The sequence below is a fragment of the Anomaloglossus baeobatrachus genome, chromosome 1, assembly GCF_048569485.1.
Source record: "Anomaloglossus baeobatrachus isolate aAnoBae1 chromosome 1, aAnoBae1.hap1, whole genome shotgun sequence".
In the NCBI taxonomy this organism is placed as follows: Eukaryota; Metazoa; Chordata; class Amphibia; order Anura; family Aromobatidae; genus Anomaloglossus; species Anomaloglossus baeobatrachus.
In genome coordinates this window covers 584,107,418-584,127,714 of record NC_134353.1, presented here as the reverse complement: position 1 = coordinate 584,127,714, position 20,297 = coordinate 584,107,418, and the positions used below count along the sequence as shown (strand labels likewise).

Here is a 20,297-nt window from a genome sequence, read left to right as displayed (position 1 = left end):
CAGAACCGCATAAGCGCGGTCATGCCAATTGTGAAGGAGCATTTACAGGAGGCTCAGGCCGCGCAAAGCGGCCGCTACAATAGACAAGCCACCGTGCGGACCTTTAAACCCGGGGATCGGGTGTTGGTATTAATCCCCACGGCGGAGAGTAAATTCCTGGCTCAGTGGCAAGGCCCCTACGAGATAAAGGAAAAAGTCGGGGTGGTCAACTATAAAGTATTGCAGCCCGGTAGGCGGAAACCTGAACAAATATACCATGTCAACCTATTAAAACCGTGGCAGGAACGGGAAAGCCTGATGGTTGAGTTTCCCCCATCTCCCTCCTCTTCGGGTCGTCCACTCCCGGCTTCAGCGACCTCCGGAGAGGACGAACCGGAAGTAAGGATCGGAGAAGCCCTCACCAAGCAACAGAGGCGAGAGGCCAGACGGCTGGTTCAGCAGAACCCCGATGTCTTCTCCGAGTTGCCGGGTAGGACCAGTCTAATACGACATGACATTGTCACCGAGCCCCACCTGAAGGTACGCCTGAAGTCATACCGCGTGCCGGAGGCTCGAAGACAAGCCATATCAGAAGAAGTGAAGACAATGCTACGCCTGGGGGTCATCGAAAAATCCCGGAGTGAATGGGCTAGTCCGATTGTCCTAATACCAAAACCCGATGGCTCCTTAAGGTTCTGCAATGACTTCCGGAGATTGAACGAAATATCCAAGTTCGATCTCTACCCCATGCCCCGGGTGGATGAGCTGATTGATAGGCTGGGACAGGCGCGATATTTTACCACGCTCGACCTGACCAAGGGGTACTGGCAGGTGCCACTGACGGAGTCCGCCAAGGAGAAAACCGCTTTTGTTACGCCGGAGGGTCTCTTCCACTATGTTGTCTTGCCTTTTGGGTTACATGGCGCTCCGGCCACGTTCCAGAGGTTGATGGACTTGGTGCTGGAACCCCACCAGGCGTATGCATCAGCGTACCTTGATGACATCATTATTTACAGCTCCGATTGGCAGACCCACTTGGAACAGGTACAAGCGGTGGTGGACGCGCTTCGAACAGCCGGATTGACAGCCAATCCCAAGAAATGTGCGTTGGGACTCACGGAAGCCCGCTACTTGGGCTACGTGATAGGCCAAGGAGTGATTAAGCCCCAAATTAACAAGGTTGAGGCGATCCAGAAGTGGCCTAGACCCCTGACCACGAAGCAGGTTAGGGCCTTCCTGGGTATCGTGGGGTACTACAGGAGGTTTGTAAGGGATTTTGCGGGACTATCAGCCCCCTTGACGGACCTTCTCAAAGGCAAGAAGTCCGTCATGGTGCGCTGGACTCCGCAGGCCGAGGACTCCTTCCGGGCCCTGAAGGGGGTCTTGTGCGGACAGCCCGTTCTTGTACACCCTGATTTCCGGAAGGAGTTCATAGTACAGACTGACGCCTCTGAGGTCGGCCTGGGGGCAGTGTTGTCTCAGGTGGTTCAGGGGGAGGAACACCCCGTCACCTTCTTAAGTAGGAAGCTCACCCCTCCCGAGCGGAATTATAGCGTAGTGGAGAAGGAGTGCCTGGCGATCAAGTGGGCCTTGGAGTCCCTACGCTATTACCTGCTGGGACGGCAGTTTCGCTTGGTGACGGATCACTCTCCACTGGTCTGGATGAGGTCCGCCAAGGAACGGAATGCCCGGGTTACCCGGTGGTTCCTTTCTCTGCAGAACTTCCGGTTTACGGTTGAACACCGGGCCGGTAGGTTGCAGGGCAACGCCGATGCCTTGTCCCGCGGCCCGTGTTTGATGGCGGGAGTTCAACCCCGCTCGCTTGAACTGAGGGGGGGGGTGTGTGAGACTGTGACCGGGGTTATCTATGACGGCCGGTATGTCTCGCCCCGGTTGTGCTCACTCCATGATAGAAAGTAAATCCACTCTAGGGTTAATGCTGTTTCCCTACAGGCTGAAGGAAGGGTTAAATGGAAACAGGAACGAGGGGCAGGTGTGCCGGGTGTGAGGGAGTGATCACAACTCTTGTGTTCTCTGCTGGAGGGACATGTATATGGCTGTGGATTTTTTGTTTGGACATTAAACACCGTGTGCTGTGAACCTTGATGCCTGGATCTCGTGTCTTCTGCTGCGCAGCCGACCGCGCTACCTCACAGCGGGTATAGCAATAGGTCCATTAAAAAAGCGTACAACAGAGCCCGGAACTCCCCACGTGTTGAAGTGCTATTTGGTGGACGTAGGACTAATAATGCTAACATTGTCAGAATGATCACCAGGTATCACTCACACTGGGATCGGATGGTGGAAGTCATGTCCCGGTATTGGTCTATACTCACGATTAATCCCATTCTTCAGAAATATCTTTCTGACAAGGCATCGGTTGAGGCCCGCAAGGCCAAGAATTTGAAGGACATATTGACTTGCAGTCATTATAATAAAAAGGATAAAAGTGTCCTTCCGTTTATGTCCTCTGCCTCTGTTACACCGAGGCCGAGATTTGGCTGCTCACCCTGTGGGGCGTGCGTGGCATGCCCCAATATTGAGACAGCGACAGAATTTACTTCGTCTGATGGGAAAGTTTTTCCCATCAGGAAGAAAATTAATTGCCTCTCTAAGGCTGTGGTATACTATGCTGTGTGTCCATGTCCCCTCGTCTATGTCGGCCTGACCACACGGGCCTTGAAGGTCCGTGTGAGAGAACATGTTCGTAACATCCAGGCCGCCAGGGACGAGGTAGACATCGAAAGCCTAAAAACAATACCTAGGCACTTTAAGAAATACCATCGCTGTGACCACACCCTACTGAAGGTAAGGGGCATTGACCAGATCATAACCGGGATTCGGGGCGGCAATGTTAGCCGCCTTCTCACACAGCGTGAGACTGAATGGATATGGACCTTGAAGACTCTACAGCCCCACGGGCTGAATGAGTGTTTAAGCTTCGTGTCCTTTCTATAGAGTATCCTGGACAACTATCTTCTTCGTATATCTGTAAATTATCAGTCTGCAGCTCTATGTATTGCTCTTTCGTGTGTTTTTTTTAACTGTCTGGTCCTTTTTTAATATTTTTTATTTTTTTAATTTTAGTTTACGTCTTCTTTTCCATGTGACTCCGGACCTATTATAATGCCCACATACGACTCTGGAGGAGTTCGTGACCCATGAGATCATCGCAAGAATGCATAGGCCCGTTTTACCTGATATTTGTTAGGATACATTTGATATAACTCTGTTTATTAGATATGTCTTCTTTATAGGGCTTTTGAAACATATATGTGCGTTATATGGTTATATGGGGCGTTCTCCCCTATATGTGGGTCTTTTCGGATTCTCTCCCCCCAACGCTTTCCCCCCCTTTCCCCCCCCCCCCTTCAATTAGAGACTACATTTGTCTCGGCACCAGTGCGCGCGTGCGCTCGCCCTGGTTGTTCTGTGTCGCCGTGCGCGCATCCATATGACCGCTCCCGTGGTGATATCGTCATGGCAGTGGCCGGACGCGCTCGCGGCGGTGCGCTCGCGCGCCACAAATTGTTAACCGGGAACAAATGATAGCCATATCTTCAATGAAGTGTACATGTGCTGCAATTTAGTGCAGACACTGACGTACTGGACATCGTTCTGACCTTTAAGCTATATTGTGATATTTATGATGTATATGTATAAAAAAGATGTATCTCTCTATATTGTATGATTGACACACCACTTGCCTTATAAGTCATATATACGCCTCCGTCATTTGGGAACCGCCCCCTGTATTTCTACATTAGATGTGGATCAATGGGGGGGGAGGTGTAGCCTTTATCAATGACGGGGACATTGCTGACGCATGATTTACCATGGTTGTTTGGTTGCCATGGCACGTTGATACATGCGGTATACTCATCTAAGAGCCCTTGTGGGTAGATGGTGCGGCACATGTCCACTCCACTATATGACGCGGTTGACACACCCCCTGGCTGGTGACGCGGTGCCTACGTTTGGAGACTTCCGGCACCGCGTCATCATGGGGGCGGAGCCTAGCCCGGCATCTTAGGCTTTTCATCAATTAAAGGGTGGACACACCCCCTGGCTGGTGACGCGGTGCCTACACTTTGAGACTTCCGGTACCGCGTCATCATGAGGCGGAGCCTAACACAGCATCTCAGGCTGTCTACCAATGATAAATGCTAATAAAAGGGAGTTTGGGGGACTCCGATTGAATAGGTCTATTCTGATTGGCCCGGACTTACATGGTCTATGAGTGGACGGTTTTTATTTATAAGGACCCTTCTTTTTACCCTGAGACCACCCCCGGAAGAAGGATTATCGAAACCTATAGGTCGGGTCTGGACTCTCACACCACGCTCTAGGTATGCTAGATTTTTGTGATCAGGTATTCCGTGCTTGTATTTATATTTGCACAAAGCAAGGATATTGATGTTAGTAGTTATGGCTGCAGCACGGTTCATGCCTGCCAGTCAGTGGACTTTTATTATGATGCCATTTGGTTGTTTTATGTGACCTTTTGGCCACTGAGCTGTCTTGCTATATCCATCTGCATACCAGTGTGCTGTGAGGGCGCCATCTAGTGGTACTCATCACCTGTCTCTACAAGTTTTAATATGTAATGTTATATGTATTTTTCACTTAATAAAATTTATATATTTTTTCAAACTACTAAGCCTTTGTACAGATTTTTTCCTCTAATTGTTACAATAATTTTCTATATATGGCTTTTTCCATATGCTGATTATGGCACGAATGCTATCGTGTATTATGGTATTGGTTGTTTATAATGAGATTCTATGTAGACAGAAGAGGATTAGAAAAACGCTCCAGAGAGCACAACGTATTTGTATGTGGGGATAATGTGGTAAAAGCCCCCACAAATGGCACAAACTCAAAAGCATAATACATATACAAGAGAACCAAGAGTTTTTGTGTGCAACAATAAACAATTTTATTAGATACAGAAGGTGAATAACCATAAAATCACATAAAATCCATTGTTTACAGGACCCAGAGCTGGGATGCATGCCATATCAGGGCTCAATTTTAGACAATAATAATATAGTAATGCACCCAATCCGGTGCATATGTTGAGTGCAATTTAAGCAGTATCAACCTGTCAGAAATGTTACCCCTCATGGCCCCATCATATCGCGGCAATTGCCATACTATCTTCGGTATATCTACCAGTCAGTGGTGGGGTGGTATGGCCCAGCCTGGTCACAGCAACAACCTCACAACGGCGACGTACGTTTCGAACAACGATATTTTAAAATCTTCATCAGGATGGAGGTATTCTAACCATCCATCCCAGAGCTCCGGTTTTAAATGAGCGCGCTATGAGACCGGCCCGGAAGTTCGCACACGGCGCATGCGCCGGCTCACAGGCAAGTCCCGCAAGACCGCCGCCGTCACGTCATAATCGCGCATGCGCGGGAGCGTGGACGCGTCTCCATGGTACCTGCGCAGGCACGAGACGGCGGCGATCAGGCAGGGACGAGCATGTGAGCCGGCGCACGCGCACAGAAACCACCGGAACTCGCCAGAAGCGTAACAGCATATACAAACATCATGTTGCAGGTATATAGAATCCACAAATGCAGAGAATGGCAGGCATAACAACAATGTTTGTATCATATTCCACAAGGAGCACAGTGAGGTTCATTGGGACCTACAACCAAGAGTGGGAGACTATGCGCCAGATTATGAAGAAACACTGGCCGGTACTCTTTACTGATCCGGCACTTGCGGAGGTACTGACCCAAAATCCAATGATGACCTCAAGGAGGGCCAGAAATCTGAAAGATATTCTGGTACGGAGCCACTATGTCCCGCCTAGGGCTAACCTATTTGGCTCTTGTGGGCCCATACAGGGATGCTTTCCTTGTGGGCATTGTTTGGCCTGCAGCAATGTTCTCCGTAGCTCATCTTTTTATTCATCAGATGGATCTAAGAACTTCCACATCAAACAATATATCACGTGTGGTACAACACACGTGATATATTTCGCTACATGTACGTGCCCCCTGAGCTATGTGGGGCTCACCTCCCGTGAGCTCCGCATTAGGGTCAGGGAGCACGTCAGAGACATTGCTGCGGCCAAATCAGAGGTAGACCCGAGTGTTTCAAAAACATTACCTAGGCACTTCAGGTCTCACCACTCCTGTGATCCCTCCAAACTTAAAAATCAGAGGCATTGATGCCATAGTGGGAGGAATCAGGGGTGGTGACCTCAAGAAACGTCTAGCACAATGCGAGACGAGGTGGATTGTGACCCTGGACACACTGGTCCCTAGAGGTCTCAATGAGGCCGTCAGTTATTCACCCTTCCTGTAACACTAGGACATGTGCTCATATATATGAGAGTATACACAGCCCTGTGGATGAATTCTGCAGGGATAGATAATTTGTAGATATCTCCTTTGTCTCACTTATTGGTTGTAATACCACCATATTTTCTTCCTAACCACCTATAATCTTATCATTTTTAATAACTTTTAATTTTTACCCTTCTGTCCGCCTGTCCCAGAGTTTTCATTCATACTCTTTGTGATTGCAGGATAATCTGATAAAAACTACCATTGGTGGAAGTGTGACAGGATACCCACATGGACTATTAAAGATGAGAAAGGATGCTCCTTGTGGAATATGATACAAACAATGTTATTATGCCTGCCATTCTCTGCATTTGTGGATTCTATATACCTGCAACATGATGTTTGTATATGCTGTTACGCTTCTGGCGAGCTCCGGTGGTTCCTGTGCGCGTACGCCGGCTCACATGCTCGTCCCTGCCTGATCGCCGCCGTCTGGCCGTCTCGTTCCTGCGCGGGAGCCATGGAGACGCGTCCACGCTCCCGCGCATGCGCGATTATGACGTGACGGTGGCGGTCTCGCAGGACTTGCCTGTGAGCCGGCGCATGCGCCGTGTGCGAACTTCCGGGCCGGTCTCATAGCGCGCTCATTTAAAACCGGAGCTCTGGGATGGATGGTTAGAATACCTCCATCCTGATGAAGATTTTAAAATATCGTTGTTCGAAACGTACGTCGCCGTTGTGAGGTTGTTGCTGTGACCAGGCTGGGCCATACCACCCCACCACTGACTGGTAGATATACCGAAGATAGTATGGCAATTGCATCGATATGATGGGGCCTTGAGGGGTAACATTTCGGACAGGTTGATACTGCTTAAACTACACTCAACATATGCACCATATTGGGTGCATTACTATATTATTATTGTCTAAAATTGAGCCCTGATATGGCATGCATCCCTGCTCTGGGTCCTGTAAACAATGGATTTTATGTGATTTTATGGTTATTCACCTTCTGTATCTAATAAAATAGTTTATTTTTGCACACAAAAACTCTTGGTTCTCTTGTATATGTAGACAGAAGAGGGTGGGGGCGGAGCTGTCTCTAGCTCCTACCAATGACTCTAGCTCTGCCCCCTCAATCATAGAATCTCATCAGTATTAACTGCCATCTCCTATCTCAGTAATGGGAAAGTCTTCACTGATACAGATTGTATCTCATAATTGAGAATATTGATACTGACTGATCAATTCTGGCAGAGAAAGAAGCATATTTGCCTGATAAGATATATTACAAAGTTTCTTATTTTCATGTGTACTATTGATTGAAGAAATAAAAAAAGAGAATTTTGTTTACTTACCGTAAATTCTTTTTCTTATAGTTCCGACATGGGAGACCCAGACCATGGTGTATAGCTTCTGCCTCCGGAGGACACACAAAGTACTACACTAAAAAGTGTAGCTCCTCCCTCCGAGCATATACACCCCCTGGATAACCAAATCTAGCCAGTTTAGTGCAAAAGCTGAAGGAGGACATCCACCCACAAGTAGAGATAGAGCAAAACCCGGAACAACCGGAACCTCTGTCTACAACAACAGCCGGTGAAAACACACGGAACAAGGAAACTGCCAACAGGCAACAGGGAGGGTGCTGGGTCTCCCATGTCGGAACTATAAGAAAAAGAATTTACGGTAAGTAAACAACATTCTCTTTTTCTTCATCGTTCCTTATGGGAGACCCAGACCATGGGACGTCTCAAAGCAGTCCATGGGTGGGAAATAAACAGAAAACTGAGAAGTAGGCAAAACCTAACTTCACAAATGGGCGACAGCCGCCTGAAGGATGCGTCTGCCCAAGCTCGCATCTGCCGAAGCATGAGCATGCACTTGGTAGTGCTTCGAAAAGGTGTGCAGACTAGACCAAGTGGCAGCCTGACAGACCTGCTGAGCCGTAGCCTGGTGCCTGAAAGCCCAAGAGGCACCGACAGCTCTGGTCGAATGCGCCTTGATCCCCGGCAGGGGAGGCACCTGAGTGCACTGGTAGGCATCGGATATGGCCGACCTAATCCAACAAGCTAGGGTCGGTTTAGAAGCCGAGAGACCCTTGCGATGACCTGTGGTCAGCACAAAAAGAGAGGTGCACCGCCTAAGAACAGTGGTGCGTGACACATAGATCCGGAGCGCCCGCACCAGATCTAAAGTATGCAACGCTTTCTCAAAGCAATGCACAGGAGCCGGACAAAAGAAAGGCAATGAAATGTCCTGGCTAAGGTGGAAAGGAGACACCACCTTAGGGAGAAAGTCCGGAGTCGGACGGAGAACCACCTTGTCTTGGTGAAAAACCAAAAAAGGTGACTCCGAAGAGAGCGCAGCCAAATCAGAGACTCTCCTGAGAGAAGTTATGGCCACCAGAAAGACGACCTTCTATGAAAGTCGAAACAAAGAAACCTCCCTAAGAGGCTCAAAGGGGGGTTTCTGTAAGGCCGTGAGGACCAGATTAAGGTCCCAGGGATCCAAAGGCCGCCGGTAAGGTGGAATGATGTGAGATGCGCCCTGCATGAAGGTGCGCACCTGGGCCAGTTGGGCGATACGCCACTGGAACAACACTGACAGAGCCGAGACCTGTCCCTTAAGGGAATTGAGGGATAGTCCTAGCTGCAGACCGGACTGTAGAAAGGACAGGATGGTCGGCAAGGAAAAAGGCCAAGGGGCATGCCCGGAAGAACGACACCAGGACAGGAAAATTCTCCAAGTCCTGTGGTAAATCTTGGCCGAGGAAGACTTCCGAGCCTGAGTCATAGTGGAGATGACTTCGGGAGGAATGCCGGAAGCCGTCAGGATCCAGGACTCAAGAGCCACGCCGTCAATCTGAGAGCTGCAGAATTCTGGCGGAAAAACGGACCTTGTGAGAGAAGGTCTGGGCGGTCCGGGAGATGCCACGGCACCTCTACGGACAGACGGAGCAGGTCTGGGTATCAAGCTCGCCTGGGCCAGTCTGGAGCAATGAGTATGACACGACGGCCCTCCATTCTGATCTTGCGCAGGACTCTAGGCAAGAGAGCTAGAGGGGGAAACACGTAAGACAGACGGAACTGGGACCAATCCTGAACCAGCGCGTCCGCTGCAAAGGCCTGAGGATCGTGGGAGCGAGCCACGTAAACCGGAACCTTGTTGTTGTGCCGGGATGCCATTAGATCCACTTCCGGAGTGCCCCACTTGCGGCAGATTGACCGGAACACTGCCGGATGCAGGGCCCACTCACCGCTGTCCACGGTTTGACGGCTGAGATAATCTGCCTCCCAGTTTTCTACGCCTGGGATGTGGACTGCGGATATTGATGTAGGCAACTGCTGTCGCGTTGTCTGACTGGACTCGAATGTGCTTGCCCGCCAACAGGTGGTGAAAGGCTACGAGAGCTAGAAGCACAGCTCTGATCTCCAGCACATTGATCGAGAGGGCTGATTCGGACGGATTCCAAGTGCCCTGTGCTCGGTGGTGGAGAAATACTGCTCCCCAGCCGGGTAGACTGGCATCCGTGGTGAGAATCACCCAGGACGGGATCAGGAAGGAGCGTCCCTGAGACAGAGAGAGGGGCCGAAGCCACCACTGAAGAGAGCTCTTTGTCTGTGGCGACAGAGCCACTAACTTGTGCAAGGAAGAAGTCCGCTTGTCCCAACAGCGGAGAATGTCCAGCTGCAGAGGACGCAGATGGAACTGGGCAAAGGGAACCGCTTCCATTGACGCCACCATCTGACCCAGCACCTGCATGAGGTGCCTGATGGAATGACGGCGGGGCCTCAACAGAGAGCGCACCGCCAGATGGAGGGACTGCTGTTTGACTAAGGGCAGCTTCACAAGTGCCGGCAGAGTCTCGAATTGCATCCCTAGGTACGTAAGTTTTTGGGTCGGGGTCAGAGTGGACTTGGGCAGATTGACAAGCCACCCGAATTGAACAAGAGTGGCGAGAGTGAGCGAGACACTCCGCTGACAGTCTGCACTGGATGAAGCCTTGACAAGAAGGTCGTCCAGGTAAGGAATCACTGCCAACCCCTGGAGGTGCAGAACCGCAACCACTGCTGCCATGACCTTGGTAAATACTCGAGGGGCCGTGGCTAACCCGAAGGGGAGAGCCACGAATTGGAAATGTTCCTCTCCGATTGCAAAACGTAGCCAACGCTGGTGTGAAACTGCAATTGGCACATGCAGATAGGCATCTCTGATGTCGATGGATGCCAGGAAATCTCCTTGGGTCATTGAGGCAATGACTGATCGCAGAGACTCCATGCGAAAATGCCGCACCTGAACATGCTTGTTGAGAAGCTTGAGATCCAGGATGGGCCGGAAGGAACCGTCCTTTTTGGGGACTAGGAAGAGATTTGAGTAAAAACCTCTGAACCGTTCCCTGGCGGGAACCGGTACAATTACTCCGTTGGCCTGTAAGGATGCCACGGCCTGAGAGAAGGCGGCGGCCTTGGAGCAGGGGGGAGTTGACAGAAAAAAATCTGTTTGGCGTGCTGGAAGAGAACTCTATCCTGTAGCCGTGGGAGATGATATCCCGCACCCACTGATCGGAGACGTGTTGAAACCACACGTCGCCAAAGTGGGAGAGCCTGCCACCGACCAAGGACGTTGCTGGCTCGGCCAGATAGTCAAGAGGAGGCTGCCTTGGTGGCAGCAGCTCCTGCGGACCTTTGTGGACGCGGCTTCTTGCGCCAGGTGGGCTTCTGGTCCTTGGCTGAGTTAGTGGACGAGGCCGAGGGCTTAGAGGCCGCCCAGTTAGAGGAACGAAAGGAACAAAACCTCGACTGGTTCCTGCCCTGGACAGGTTTCCTGGGTTTAGTCTGTGGCAAGGAAGTACTCTTCCCACCAGTAGCCTCCTTAATAATTTCATCCAGTTGTTCACCGAACAGCCTGGACCCGGCAAATGGGAGCCCAGCAAGGTACTTCTTTGAAGAAGCATCTGCCTTCCACTCTTGCAGCCACAAAATCCTGCGGATAGCGAGGGAATTAGCGGAGGCCACCGCAGTGCGGTGAGAAGCCTCCAGCATGGCGGACATGGCGTAGGCTGAAAAGGCTGAAGCCTGGGAAGTTAAGGCAACCAATTCAGGCATAGAGTCCCTAGTGAGGGAATGCATCTCCTCTAGGGAAGCAGAGATGGCTTTGAGAGCCCACACTTCTGCAAAGGATGGGGAGAACGAGGCCCCTGCCGCCTCATAGACAGACTTGGCCAGGAGGTCAACCTGGCGGTCAGTGGGATCCTTAAGGGAGGTGCCATCAGCTACAGATACAACTGTGCGGGCTGAAAGTCTAGACACCGGAGGGTCTACCTTTGGTGAGTGAGCCCACTCCTTGACCACCTCTGGTGGAAAAGGAAAACGGTCATCAGAACCACGCTTTGGGAAGCGTTTGTCAGGACAGGCTCTGGGCTTGGACACAGTGGCTTGAAAACTGGAGTGGTTAAAGAACACACTCCTTGTTCTCTTAGGCAAGGTAAACTGGTGCTTTTCTGCCAGAGAGGGTTGCTCCTCTGATACTGGCGGATTGAGGTCCAGTACAGAATTAATGGACGCAATCAAATCACTAACATCCGCATCACCCTCGGTCAGATCAATGGGGCACATGGAGGTAGCGTCCGAGCCCCCAGTAAAGACATCCTCCTCGTCCTGCGAGTCGGCTCGTGAATCGGAGCCGCGGGACGAGGAAGGAGAGGGAACCCTGCGTCTCCTTTTAGGAGGACGGGGTCTGGGAGCAGATGAAGAATCCTCTGTGAGCTCTGCAGAGCGAGCCGAAGCAGCAGAGGCGCCCTGAGAAGGGGGCTGATGCATGCTCAGCAGAGTCCGGGACAACTCTCCCATGGAGTCGGCAAAGGACTTGGAGATAGCCTTAGAAAACGATTCTACCCAAGCCGGGGGTTCAGCCACCGGGGCCGGAGCAGCCGGAGGGACCACTGGGGAGACTCCAGGCTGAGGCACCACCATGTTAGAGCAGGCATCACAATGTGGATATGTGCTCGGTTCAGGCAGTACGAGCTTACATGCAGTGCATATTGAGTACAGCCTTGCAGCCTTGCTCCTAGTGTGAGACATGCTGCTGAGGTGGAGGCTCTGCAGTAAAGAACACACTCCTTCAGAATGACCCCCAGAGAGTGTATAATAAAGTCCACAACCAGAGGTTGTGGCTTACCAGACCGTTTTGTGTGCCCTCCGGATCCCACAGCTCGGACCCCCAGACAGGTTGCAGAGATGCAGCAGCCAGCGCCGATCAGTGTGAGAACGCTGATAAAATGGCGCCGGAGGGAGGAGGGGGGGCGGGGCCTAGTCCAAGAGCAGGAACCGGAGGGCCAAGGAGATATCCAGGGGAGGGAAACATCTCCTCACAGAGGAGTGTCCTCCCCTGAGCTGAACGGCTGGTGGGCGGCGCCGCACTGTCCCTCTGCATGAGTGACATGCAGGGGCAGTGAAAACAAAAGTAGGCCGCAGCCGAAGCCGGGGCCTAAATTTGAAAACCAGAGAACCGTTCGGAAATGTCACCAAAGTAACATGACACACTCTCCCCAACAATAAAGATACAAAGGACCCCCTGCAATAACGTCTCAAATACTTAGCTTGTGAGACGCAGGGCCAGGTCCCTGAGGGATGAGTGCTCCGTCCGGCAGGGTCCTGAAAGGGCTGCGGATGGAGACCGGTCTCCTGCAAAGCAGTGAGAACCGTGCTGGCTCCCACTTCAAGCCAGAGCCCGAGGGATGGTGAAGGAGCGCGGCATGTAAGGCTCCAGCCTTGAAGAAGGGAATTTTGTTTACTTACCGTAAATTCCTTTTCTTCTAGCTCCAATTGGGAGACCCAGACAATTGGGTGTATAGCTTCTGCCTCCGGAGGCCACACAAAGTATTACACTTAAAAGTGTAAAGCCCCTCCCCTTCTGCCTATACACCCCCCCGTGCATCACGGGCTCCTCAGTTTTGGTGCAAAAGCAGGAAGGAGGAAACTTATAAATTGGTCTAAAGTAAATTCAATCCGAAGGAAGTTCGGAAAACTGAAAACCATTCAACATGAACAACATGTGTACACAAAGAACAACAGCCCGAAAGGAACAGGGGCGGGTGCTGAGTCTCCCAATTGGAGCTAGAAGAAAAGGAATTTACGGTAAGTAAACAAAATTCCCTTCTTCTTTGTCGCTCCATTGGGAGACCCAGAAAATTGGGACGTCCAAAAGCAGTCCCTGGGTGGGTAAAATAATACCTCGTAATAGAGCCGTAAAACGGCCCCTTCCTACAGGTGGGCAACCGCCGCCTGAAGGACTCGCCTACCTAGGCTGGCATCTGCCGAAGCATAGGTATGCACCTGATAGTGTTTCGTGAAAGTGTGCAGGCTCGACCAGGTAGCCGCCTGACACACCTGCTGAGCCGTAGCCTGGTGCCGCAAAGCCCAGGACGCACCCACGGCTCTGGTAGAATGGGCCTTCAGCCCTGAGGGAACCGGAAGCCCAGAAGAACGGTAGGCTTCGAGAATTGGTTCCTTGATCCACCGAGCCAGGGTTGATTTGGAAGCCTGTGACCCTTTACGCTGGCCAGCGACAAGGACAAAGAGTGCATCCGAGCAGCGCAGGGGCGCCGTACGAGAAATGTAGAGTCTGAGTGCTCTCACCAGATCTAACAAGTGCAAATCCTTTTCACATTGGTGAACTGGATGAGGACAAAAAGAAGGTAAGGAGATATCCTGATTGAGATGAAAGGGGGATACCACCTTAGGGAGAAATTCCGGAACCGGACGCAGAACCACCTTGTCCTGGTGAAACACCAGGAAAGGGGCTTTGCATGACAGCGCTGCTAGCTCAGACACTCTCCGAAGTGATGTGACTGCTACTAGGAAGACCACTTTCTGCGAAAGGCGTGACAGAGAAATATCCTTCATTGGCTCGAAAGGTGGTTTCTGAAGAGCCATCAGCACCCTGTTCAGATCCCAGGGTTCTAACGGACGCTTGTAAGGAGGGACTATGTGACAAACCCCCTGCAGGAACGTGCGTACCTGTGGAAGTCTGGCTAGGCGCTTCTGAAAAAACACAGAGCGCTGAGACTTGTCCCTTAAGGGAGCCGAGCGACAAACCCTTTTCCAATCCGGATTGAAGGAAGGAAAGAAAAGTGGGCAAGGCAAATGGCCAGGGAGTAAAACCCTGATCAGAGCACCAGGATAAGAATATCCTCCACGTCCTGTGGTAGATCTTGGCGGACGTTGGTTTCCTGGCCTGTCTCATAGTGGCAATGACCTCTTGAGATAACCCTGAAGACGCTAGGATCCAGGACTCAATGGCTACACAGTCAGGTTGAGGGCCGCAGAATTCAGATGGAAAAACGGCCCTTGAGACAGCAAGTCTGGTCGGTCTGGTAGTGCCCACGGTTGGCCCACCGTGAGATGCCACAGATCCGGGTACCACGACCTCCTCGGCCAGTCTGGAGCGACGAGGATGGCGCGGCGGCAGTCGGACCTGATCTTGCGTAACACTCTGGGCAACAGTGCCAGAGGAGGAAACACATAAGGCAGTTGAAACTGCGACCAATCCTGAACTAATGCGTCTGCCGCCAGAGCTCTGTGATCTTGAGACCGTGCCATGAATGCCGGGACCTTGTTGTTGTGCCGGGACGCCATTAGGTCGACGTCCGGCATCCCCCAGCGGCAACAGATCTCTTGAAACACGTCCGGGTGAAGGGACCATTCCCCTGCGTCCATGCCCTGGCGACTGAGAAAGTCTGCTTCCCAGTTTTCTACGCCCGGGATGTGAACTGCGGATATGGTGGAGGCTGTGGCTTCCACACACAGCAGAATCCGCCGGACTTCCTGGAAGGCTTGCCGACTGCGTGTTCCGCCTTGGTGGTTGATGTATGCCACCGCGGTGGAGTTGTCCGACTGAATTCGGATCTGCTTGCCTTCCAGCCACGGCTGGAACGCCTTTAGGGCAAGATACACTGCCCTTATCTCCAGAACATTGATCTGAAGGGAGGACTCTGGCTGAGTCCAGGTACCCTGAGCCCTGTGGTGGAGAAAGACCGCTCCCCACCCTGATAGACTCGCGTCCGTCGTGACCACCGCCCAGGATGGGGGTAGGAAGGATTTCCCCTTCGACAATGAAGTGGGAAGAAGCCACCACCGAAGGGAAGCTTTGGCTGCCTGAGAAAGGGAGACGTTCCTGTCGAGGGACGTCGACTTCCTGTCCCATTTGCGGAGAATGTCCCATTGAAGTGGACGCAGATGAAACTGCGCAAAAGGAACTGCCTCCATTGCTGCCACCATCTTCCCTAGGAAGTGCATGAGGCGCCTCAAGGGGTGTGACTGGCCTTGAAGGAGAGATTGCACCCCTGTCTGTAGTGAACGCTGTTTGTCCAGCGGAAGCTTCACTATCGCTGAGAGAGTATGAAACTCCATGCCGAGATATGTCAGTGATTGGGCCGGTGTCAGATTTGACTTTGGGAAATTGATGATCCACCCGAATCTCTGGAGAGTCTCCAGAGCAATGTTCAGGCTGTGTTGGCATGCCACTCGAGAGGGTGCCTTGACAAGCAGATCGTCTAAGTAAGGGATCACCGAGTGTCCCTGAGAGCGTAGGACTGCTACCACTGTTGCCATGACCTTGGTGAAGACCCGAGGGGCTGTCGCCAGGCCGAAAGGCAGTGCCACGAACTGAAGGTGTTCGTCCCCTATGGCGAAACGCAGGAAGCGCTGATGCTCTGGTGCAATCGGTACGTGGAGATAAGCATCTTTGATGTCGATTGATGCTAGGAAATCTCCTTGGGACATTGAGGCGATGACAGAGCGGAGCGATTCCATCCGGAACCGCCTGGTTTTTACGTGTTTGTTGAGCAGTTTTAGGTCCAGAACAGGACGGAAAGATCCGTCCTTTTTTGGCACCACAAACAAGTTGGAGTAAAAACCGTGACCCTGTTGCTGAAGAGGAACAGGGATCACCACTCCTTCTGCCTTCAGAGTGCACACCGCCTGAAGAAGAGCATCGGCTCGCTCGGGGGGCGGAGATGTTCTGAAGAATCGAGTCAGAGGACGAGAGCTGAACTCTATCCTGTAACCGTGAGACAGAATGTCTCTCACCCAACGGTCTTGTACCTGCGGCAGCCAGGCGTCGCAAAAGCGGGAGAGCCTGCCACCGACCGAGGATGCGGTGTGAAGAGGCCGACAGTCATGAGGAGGCCGCTTTGGGATCGGTTCCTCCGGCGGTCTTTTTAGGACGTGACTTAGACCGCCATGAATCGGAGTTCCTCTGACCCTTCTGTGGCCTGTTGGACGAGGAGAATTGAGACCTGCCCGCGGGCCGAAAGGACCGAAACCTCGATTGTACCTTCCGTTGTTGAGGTCTGTTTGGTGGGGTAAGGATGAGTCCTTTCCCTTGGATTGTTTAATGATTTCATCCAATCGCTCACCAAACAGGCGGTCGCCAGAAAATGGCAAACCGGTTAAGAACTTTTTGGAAGCAGAGTCTGCCTTCCATTCACGTAGCCACATGGCCCTGCGGACTGCCACCGAATTGGCGGATGCTACCGCCGTACGGCTCGCAGAGTCCAGGACAGCATTAATGGCGTAGGACGCAAACGCCGACGCCTGAGAGGTTAAGGACACCACCTGCGGAGCAGAGGCACGTGTGACTGCATTAATCTGCGAGTGACAAGCTGAGATAGCTTGGAGTGCCCATACGGCTGCGAATGCCGGAGCAAAGGACGCGCCGATAGCTTCATAGATGGATTTCAACCAGAGCTCCATCTGTCTGTCAGTGGCATCTTTGAGTGAAGCCCCATCTTCCACTGCAACTATGGATCTAGCCGCCAGTCTGGAGACTGGAGGATCCACCTTGGGACACTGAGCCCAACCCTTGACAACGTCAGGGGGGAAGGGATAACGTGTGTCCTTAAGGCGCTTAGAAAAGCGCTTATCTGGACAAGTTCGGTGTTTCTGGACTGCCTCTCTGAAGTCGGAGTGATCCAGAAACGTACTCATTGTACGCTTGGGAAACCTAAAACGGAATTTATCCTGCTGAGAAGCTGACTCCTCAATTGGAGGAGCTGGGGGAGAAAGATCCAACACCTGATTGATGGACGCTATAAGGTCATTCACTATGGCGTCTCCTTCAGGTGTATCTAGGTTGAGAGCGGCCTCAGGATCAGAATGCTGATCTGCCACCTCCGCTTCATCCTCTAGAGAGTCCTCCTGCTGAGACCCTGAGCAGTGTGATGAAGTCGAGGGAAGCTCCCAGCGAGCCCGCTTAGGCGGTCTGGGACTGCGGTCCGTGTCAGAGACCTCACCTTGGGACCTATGAGTCACCCCAGGAGCACTTTGCTGCTCCAACCGAGGGGGGCCTGGGGTCAATGATTCAACAGTGCCCGGGGCCTGTGTTACCGGCCTGGACTGCAAGGCTTCTAGTATCTTAGCAGACCATTTATCCATACTCTCAGAAAGTTTGTCAGCGAATACTGCAAACTCCGTCCCTGTCACCTGGACAGTGGTAGCAGGTGGTTCCACTTGGGCCACCAGTGGCAGAGGCTCCGGCTGAGTAAGTGCCACAGGGGCCGAGCATTGCACACAATGAGGGTAGGTGGAACCTGCCGGTACCATAGCCGCACATGAGGTACAGGTTGCAAAGTAAGCCTGTGCTTTGGCACCCTTGCTTTTTGCGGACGACATGCTGTTGTCTCCTCTGAGTACAATTCGGGAGGGTATATAGCCAAAAACCAAAAGTGCGACCGTACAGAGTAAATGTATAGCATATAAGCATATATATATATACACTTCGGCACCCAGGGGGGCCAGCACCTAGAAACAGGTGCGGCTTACCGACCGCCTAAAGCGGTTGTGTGACCACCAGATTCCCTGCCTGGGCCTCCCAGAGCCGTGTTGTCTCTCCTCTCCAGCTTCAGAAGTGCTGACAGGAATGGCTGCCGGCGTTCTGTGAGGAGGAGGGGGCCGTGGGTGTGCCCTAGAAAGTGCGGGAATCTGGTGCCCCACGGTGCTCAGTGAGGGGGGAGGAGGATACAAAGTATGCTCCAGCCCTCAGCGCTGACGTCCAGTGCAGCGTCCCGCCCTTCCCCTGACTGGCAGGCCCGGGGGCGGGAGTATGCGGTATTAGGCCGCAGAAGCCGGGGACTAAAGTTATAAGCGCGGCCGGCAAACAAGCGCGGTCAGCGCGGTAGTCCCGGCGCACTAACACACCCAGCAGTGCTGCAGCGTGTATGACACAAGCGCTCCATGCGCCGTCCCCAAGGGGACACAGAGTACCTCACAGTAGCAGGGCCTTGTCCCTGACGATACCCGGCTCCTGTCCAGCAGATTCCCCAGGGGCTGCGGAGGGAGCACGGTCCCAGTGCCTGGAGACCGATTAGGATCCCACTTCACCCAGAGCCCTTAAGGGATGGGGAAGGAAAACAGCATGTGGCTCCTGCCTATGTACCCGCAATGGGTACCTCAACCTTAACAGCACTGCCGACCAGAGTGGGGTGAGAAGGGAGCATGCCGGGAGCCCTGTTATGGGCCCTCTTTTCTTCCATCCGATATGGTCAGCAGCTGCTGCTGACTAAATTGTGGAGCTATGCGTGCATGTGTGCCTCCTTCGCACAAAGCATAAAAACTGAGGAGCCCGTGATGCACGGGGGGGTGTATAGGCAGAAGGGGAGGGGCTTTACACTTTTAAGTGTAATACTTTGTGTGGCCTCCGGAGGCAGAAGCTATACACCCAATTGTCTGGGTCTCCCAATGGAGCGACAAAGAAATCAACCTTAACAACACCGCCGACACAGTGGGGTGAGAAGGGACATGCCGGGAGTCCAGCTTGGACCCGCTTTTCTTCAAACTCTTTAAAATCAAAAATCAGATGAGAATGCATGTGTGGATGTGTGCCTCCTGAACACAAAGCATTGAACTGGCTAGATTAGGTTATCCAGGGAGTGTATATGCTCGGAGGGAGGAGATACACTTTTTAGTGTAGTACTTTGTGTGTCCTCCGGAGGCAGAAGCTATACACCATGGTCTGGGTCTCCCATAAGGAACGATGAAGAAATTAAGTTACTCTAAGTGTACAGGAGGCTGTTTTTTTTTCTCTATTATCTTGTGTTGTAAGCTAGAAAAGGGGAGTAATACACCTTTTGGCCTAGGATAGAAGCAGGGTTTTTATTTTGCTCCTGGTGGTCTAGCGTTAACATGTAATTTTCTGGTGGTATATATATAAAAAAAAAAAAAAAAAAATCAACCTTACCCAGGATCACCAGTTATGTCTTATTGCGTACAGTCTGAAGTTGAACGAGACATACATACATCTGATTTGTGTTTCTGCCTTTATCAAACACGTCAGTGTCGTGGGTACGGCAGAAAGGACTGAGGAAGTGTGAACAGCTGAAAGGTGATCTCCATGCAAAGACACTGTACTTTAGTTACTACTTCCAATAAAAGTGTTACTTATAATGCACAAGCAACATAAAAGCGCCTGAAAATCAGATTAACAAAATAATTCAAAGATGTGGTATAGATGAAGATACAATAAAAGAAAGACTGAAACACAGATAGGGGATGGAAATTACCTGCTTTTACTAGGTATAAGGCCTTTCTCCAGCTCATTTGCAATCCTGACAGACAGCCAGCTGCCTAGTTTCCCATCGTACAGAGTGTCAACCACCCGAAAAATCTCCCCTCTTGTGAATCCCATGAACTGTGGTCCTTCTTTTTCATATTCAAAATGAGTTCTTATGAAGAATGAATCCCCTCGACCACAGGCAAGTATGTTTTTATACACTAAAAAGAATGCAGAAATTAAAATTGAAGCAAATTTCATTGAAAACTCATAATGAAGATGTCAAAACTTTGGGTAAAGAAAGAAACATACACTGTATAAGCATTTTGCAATTCTAGAAATATAAAGGAGCTGGTCTAATGTTTATTCTGCAGCTGAGCACTGATCCCCTGCCTCACGACTTATCGGTGGGGTGGAGGCATTGCAATCCTAATGACTGACAGCTCAATCAGACGCAGAGCT

The 20,297-nt window shown here is 51.6% G+C and overlaps 1 protein-coding gene across 2 annotated transcripts in view; it reads right to left on the bottom strand.

The window, feature by feature from the left end:
- The window catches only part of TJP2 (tight junction protein 2), a 300,601-nt gene that overhangs the window by 82,553 nt on the left and 197,751 nt on the right, over positions 1-20,297 (bottom strand). For both annotated transcript variants that reach the window (XM_075317823.1, XM_075317815.1), the window contains one exon: positions 19,846-20,056. In XM_075317823.1, coding sequence (XP_075173938.1) covers positions 19,846-20,056 — 211 coding nt within the window. The remainder of the gene's footprint in view (positions 1-19,845; positions 20,057-20,297) is intronic.